Below are 6,527 nucleotides of genomic sequence, written 5' to 3' on the forward strand. Positions count from 1 at the left end.
GCTTAATGCTCATTCGTACATTAATCTTCTCAAGTGCATTGCCTTGACTCACACACATCATTTTGGTTGAGCCCATTCTTAAGTTGCCTTTTTCACTTTTTGCTCAACCATGTGTTTGTTACATGTACTAGGCTTAGTTTCCTATATGCTCACTTGCACTTGTTGTAAGTTTCTATTGATTTTGGAGGAGCTATGATCCTATTTTGTGCACTTTGTTTCCAAATTCAAATGTTCTTATGTGTGCACATATCATGGGGAGCCTCTCTAGTTTCTTTAGAACACTCCTTTGCTCATATCATAATATCTTTTATTCATGTGGCTTGTAGGATCATTGGCCTAGTTGGTTCAATTGGTATCTTTTGATAACTTGCTTCAATAGATATCTTTTGATTGCTTGATTGCTTGTTTCTCTCTTTGTTATGTCTTTCTGGCATATCTCCTTTTGCAATCTTTGGGCCTCAATATAGTTTGTCTTCCTCCAAGTATTTACCGTTGGATGTGTGTATTGCATTCCACTCTCTTGTTGAGAAATACACAATTTATGGAGGACCACAATCTATATTGTCCCTCTAAGCTTTTCGCCCATTTTGGCAATCGATGCCAATGGGGGAGAAGTTTCAGAGAGTTTTGTGGAGAAGCTTTGGTTTATGTTTCCTTAGCTTTTGCATCTCATTCGCATGCATTATTGGTTGTTGCAGTGCATGGTGATGCATAATTCCTTGTATAAACTCTCTTGAAAATGATTGTCATCAATTACTAAAATGGGGGAGATTGAAAGAACATGCGGTGCCCCCATGTTTGGTTTTGGTAATTGATGACAATCTCTATGGACTAATGGTTGCCTTGAGTTATATTTGAAGGTTTTGTCCATAGGCTTTTCTTGGAGTACATGTGTTGGTTTCAAGGAGAGTTTGTGTTGACCAAGGTGCTATTAAGGAATTATCCAAATCTTGCTCATGTGAGAGTTGAGCTTATTGCAAGCATGTCTTGAAGAAGAAGATTGTGTGATCATTCATGTTTACCTTCAAGACATCATCCAAATGAAGAGAGTTGGAAAGATTCAAGGTTGATCAAGACTAAGTCAAGAGTGAATCAACTTGATCAACTCACAAAGCGTAGAAGATGTACCGAGAGGGATCAAGTGATCCCATGGTTTGGTAAGCATTGTCCATTGTGCTTTGTGTACTAACCCATGGTCTATGTGAGAGTTCTACGTGGGGTTAGGTACGTGTTCATGGGCTTGTGTCAAGAGGAAGATATCACTCAACCCATGGAGAGGATGACATCAAGTGGTGATCGTCATCAAGATTGCCGTGTGCAAGTTCAAGTGGATGATCGCGAAGAGATCAAGTGCTTGAAGCTTGCCGTCCATTGTGGTGACAATGGACTTGTGAAGATGTGCCGAAGAGTGGCTCACCCATAGTGGACTATGGGGGAGCAATCATCTAGTCTTCATCGAGCCAACACAATTAAGAAAGGTGGTCCAACTTGAGGGAGTCAAGATCGTCATCATCTAGCTCAAGTGGACCATGTGCAAGGCAAAGGTTTGCCCTGGATAGGTTTTCTATTTTACCGGTCTCATGGTGGTAGTTTGGAGACCGGGTTATAGGATCGTTTGCCGTACTATCAAGGGGGGCTCTCAAGTTGGTAGCTTGATCGTATCGTTAGTAGAGAGCTCAAACCATTGCATCCTTGCATCATCTTTCTTGGTTCTTGTTTGGTTCTCTTTGTGAGTCTTAGAGCTTATGGTCATCTTGATGACAAGCTTGAGTTCATCGAAAACGGAGTTCGCATGCGTCTTCTATGATGTTTTCGGTGTTGTAGGTTTTACCGGTCTTTTCCGAGGAAGGGTTCTCACCATTTTCTTATGGGCCTTTTCTCATTTGCTTCTTATTGATATTTCTTTGAAGATTGTGTTAGCCCTTGTCGCTAGCTTTCCAACAAACTTGGTTTCATCGAATTCGGAGTCCGTTTGCAAAAGTTGTGGCAGTTTTGGTGTTCTGAAAAGGCTGCAACGGTACTACCGCGAATTGGAGCGGATATAATTTTTTACTACCGCTCCAGAGCAATACTACCGCGGCTCCTACAGCGGTAGTACCGCTCCGGACCAAAAACTCGTCCCAAGTCTTGCGGTGGTAGGCCCGGATGTATTTTTTTAGTACCGCTCGCAAGCAGTAGTACCGCTACCATTTGCGGTAGTACCGTGAGGTCGAGCGGTAGTACCATGAGGACGAGTGGTAGTACCGCTCCGGCGGTTCTTCTGGCCTTTTGCCTCCTCGCTGTTGTTTTTCAAAGGGGTACTTCCGCCCTAGCGGTAGTACCGCTCCTTGGAGCGGTAGTACCGCTCTGTGCGGGCTGTGAGCATAACGGTTGGATTTTTCCCCACCTATAAAAGGGGGTCTTCTTCCCCAATGAACCTTATCCTTTTAGCTCGTGTTCTTCCCCCATTGTTGACCTTCTTCGAGCTTGCTAACTCTCAATCCCTCCAATGATTCTTGCTAGTTCTTGAGGGAAAAGAGAGAGGAGATCTAGATCCACGTTTCCACTAACAACCCTAACCCTAACCCAAACAACCCTAACCCTAGCAATAACCCTAACCTTAACATATACTAACAACCCTAACCCTAACCCAAACATACTAAAAAGCCCAACCCTAGCAAAATGCCAAACAACCATCACATATTTCCATACAAATTGCGCTGATTGTGCAGCTCTTTTCACCTAGGCGCTGCACAAGGTAGTGCAGCTCCTTTCGCCTAGGCACTGCAAAATTAGGGGTGGGGCCTGGTCTTACCTTGGGGTGCCACACTGGACAGAGTGTAGCGCCTGTCAGTCAGGTGCTACTCAGTGTAGTGCAACACCGATCTGTCTGGCGCTACACAAAAGGGTTAGCTAGGTAAAAAAAATCGTCCATGGTTTAGTTTGTGAAATAGTTGCGCCTCGAGGTTAGTTTTAGTCCATTTTGCCACCAGAGAGCATGTTGCTATTGATAGTTTGCAGCCGGCGCCCATAGCAGGTCATCACGCGGCGTGCGCCCAGTAGCCCACAGAGGAGCCTGCGATGAGGGGGAAGGGGCGAGCCTGCGTGAGTGATTCGACGCCCAGCAAGGAGAGGGGAGTCTGCAGATTGGGTTAGGGCCAGGTGCGCCACTAGACATCGGCCACAAACCCCCAAAATTCTAGTTGTGCCACAACTAACATAGTGTTGCATGCATGCAATCCTAGCAGGGCTCGTCGGCTGCCGTGCTTCTGCCCTTTTTACCTGTTCGGCAGGAATTTTATGTTACCAATGATGAAGCGACAGCCTTTGTATGGTGAGCAAAAGATGAGAGGGGGGCTGATACAGTGCCCCGGTGGCTACCAGATGATTTGGCTAATTTCGGTGATGGTTGTACCTTGTGCCCACATGTGACCAAGGAAAAGAAAGACTCCCATCAAATACGTTGGTTAGGTTGCCGGTTGCTAGTGTGGCTCAGGAGCAAAAATAGTGTAAACGGGACCCAAAATTCGTTAAGCTAAATGCGGATGCAACATTCTATGAGAACGAAGGAATAACAACTGTCCTGAGAGGTGACAATGATAACTTTATAGCTGCTCAATGCAAGTATATATCTTTTGCTGCTCATGTGGTTACAAATGAAGCTATGGCCATGAGAGATGGACTTGACTTGGCCAATTCTCTAGAGTTCAATGGTCTAGACTCTAGAAGCCGAGTCTGATTCTATGCAAGTGATCAACTTTTGCACCGAACAGTAGATGGTTGGTGGGATGTGACGCCAGCTATTTCATGGAGTGTGTAGACACAACTATGTCAATAGGAAAGATCATCTTTAAACATTGTTATCGGCCATCTAATCAAGCGGCATATGAGCTAAGTAATCATAGTTTTTATATTGAACTTTCTCTTGTTTGGATGAACGCGTCGCTTGACACCTTGATCAGCAAGCTCGGAGACAATGTACAATTATTTAATTTTAACAAAACTAGCCATGATTGCTTTTTAAGAAAAAAGGTTACCCGGTTGCCGCTGACGACTAGTACTACTATATAATTTGGAAAAAGAAAAGTGCACTAACACGCCTTTTCCTCGTAAAATAGGGCAGCTCGATCATACGCATCGATTGCCTCGCTGTACCTGGCGGTCAGAGGAGTTTCAGTGGTTGTACCCGCTGCTCATAACAAAACCATCTAATGCGAGTTAGGTATCCAGTTGCCACTAACTGCAATTTAGAAAGAAAATGAAAAGAAAATAATGCAATGTAGTATATACCACGCCTTGTCCCTATAATATGGCACCTCCACTGCCTCACCGTACAGCAAGAAGGGGGACATGGCTCAGGCTCCTTCCAAGGTAGAAGACGGTGCTACCATGAGCGCTGCACCATCCAAATCAATAAGCCCCAAAGATTTGATATCCACGCTCCCAACAAGTAGTGATGACTGGTGCTCGGGGCCGCTCGTTCTGTACAAGAACTACTGGCTGAGGTCCACGGTGCTGGAGCGGATCCTGCTGGCCCAGGCCACCATGAAGCCCCGGGATGACGACATCATCCTTGCCACACAGCCCAAAAGCGGCACCACCTGGCTCAAGGCCCTCGCCTTCGCCATCACCAACCGAAGCCGGTACGGCTTCGGCGACCACCCCCTCCTCACCCACCACCCTCACCAGCTCGTGCTGAGCATCGAGTTCCACGGCCCGGGCGGGGACCATACCGACCTCAATGCACTTGCGTCTCCTCGGCTTCTCTCCACGCACATTCCCATGTCGCTGCTCCCGCCGGGGATGAGCCCATCCAGCGGCCGTCGCGTCGTGTACCTCTGCCGAGACCCCAAGGACACGTTCGTGTCTCGGTGGCAGTGGCACTTCGACAACAAGATCTTCCACGGTTCCACCATGGAGCTGGACAAAGCCTACGACTTGTTCTGCCGGGGGCTCTCGCCTTACGGGCCTTTCTGGGAGCACTACCTGGAGTACTGGAAGGCAAGCTTGGTGACGCCGGACAAGGTCCTTTTCTTGAAGTACGAAGAGATCAAGGAAGACTCGGTGAGAGTCGTGCAAAAGCTTGCAGCGTTCCTCCGTGTCCCTTTCAGCCAGGAGGAGGAAAGCTCTGGTGTCCCGGAAGAGGTGGCGAGGCTCTGCAGCTTTGAGACAGTGACGAGCCTACAGGTTAACCAGGTAAGTGTTGTCAATGATCACGGAGATCACAGGTTTCCTGCTAATTCAGCCTTCTTTAGAAAAGGACAAGTTGGGGACTGGGCGAACCACATGAGCCGAGAGATGGGGGAAAACATGGATCAGATCACCAAAGACAGGCTCAAGGGATCTGGACTCGCCTTCTGATTTGCATTTCTATTTTCTTATCTGCACACCTCTGTTTCGTACTCATAGTCTCATACACATTTCGGACTAAAGAAGTTTCTTTAAACGGTGTTGTCTTTTGTAAAAAAAAAAGGTGAGTGGCTCGACATGCCATGAGCATCTTGAAAGTCTGTGAATAAAAAAGATAAGACTTTGTCTGAGTACAAGAATTTTTCTCCTATTCACACGTTTTTTAGTTTAATTGTTATCCCATCATAATTTCGGGATCTCGTAATGCGGAGAAAATAAAGGATCTCGTAACATTCAGAGGTAACACTAAGACATAATCAGTGCACCTTGTACTAAAACTGTGGTTTGGCTTGGTTCTGGTCCGGAGAACATTGTAAACTAGTAGAATGCTCATGCGTTGTCACGGGCCATAGATTTTTTTTCCGGTTACATATATAAGCATAATACATGTATAGAAGTGATAATCCATAGCAATCAAAAAGCAATTGAAGTCCACTTCACTTGCGATGTAAGTTCATAAAAATCTAACTGAACGATGTGTACATAGAGAGCAATGATCAGTTGTTTTTCTATTATAAACTAAGATTTACTTGCATACAATAATGTGAGGAATGTTGTCTTTAGCTTCATTTGCATAATACCATGTGATTCGCATCCCGATATTCGTAAGCAATAAATTGTAGGCTACCTATAGGTCACTTGAATGGTCTTCTCTCTAATTGTAGGCTAGGCTATGAGGCACTTATGTCACCTCATAGCAACTGCTCATTTCTCCTTTTCTTTAAGAAAAAATGTTCACACCTCTCACTCACTCACCCCACAACCGCCTCCTGCTCTCCTCACACAGCCAACCAGCCACCGGGCGCTGCCACATCTCATCTCCCCACCATAGCGTTGTCGCCTCCATCTCTCCCCCAACACCTCCGCTCTACGCCAAGGCGAAGCTCACACTCTCCTCTCCCTGTTGCCTGTCCTCCCCTCCATGGCGTCACGCACCCCCTCTTCTTCCCGCCTCCCTTTCTCCCCAACAACCTCTCATGTTGTCGCCTCGACACCGAGCCCACCCATCCGCCGGTCTGGCATCAAGGGCAACGGGATTTAACCGGGAGGTGTAGTAGGGATATTAGCTCTCCATTAGTGTCGGCCACGTTGCCGACTCGTTCTTATGTGGGTTGGACGACCTAGGACACAGTTTTGGG

The 6,527-nt window shown here is 46.4% G+C and overlaps 1 protein-coding gene across 1 annotated transcript; it reads left to right on the forward strand.

Moving 5' to 3' along the window:
- Nucleotides 1-4,328: 4,328 nt before the first annotated feature.
- On the forward strand, nt 4,329-5,522 carry LOC125531100 (cytosolic sulfotransferase 15-like). The gene has a single exon (XM_048695508.1). It carries the CDS (start codon nt 4,330-4,332, stop codon nt 5,338-5,340), a length of 1,011 nt encoding a protein of 336 aa, XP_048551465.1. The 5' UTR covers nt 4,329; the 3' UTR covers nt 5,341-5,522.
- Nucleotides 5,523-6,527: the final 1,005 nt, after the last annotated feature.

This window comes from Triticum urartu, unplaced genomic scaffold (genome assembly GCF_003073215.2).
Source record: "Triticum urartu cultivar G1812 unplaced genomic scaffold, Tu2.1 TuUngrouped_contig_680, whole genome shotgun sequence".
Taxonomy (NCBI): Eukaryota; Viridiplantae; Streptophyta; class Magnoliopsida; order Poales; family Poaceae; genus Triticum; species Triticum urartu.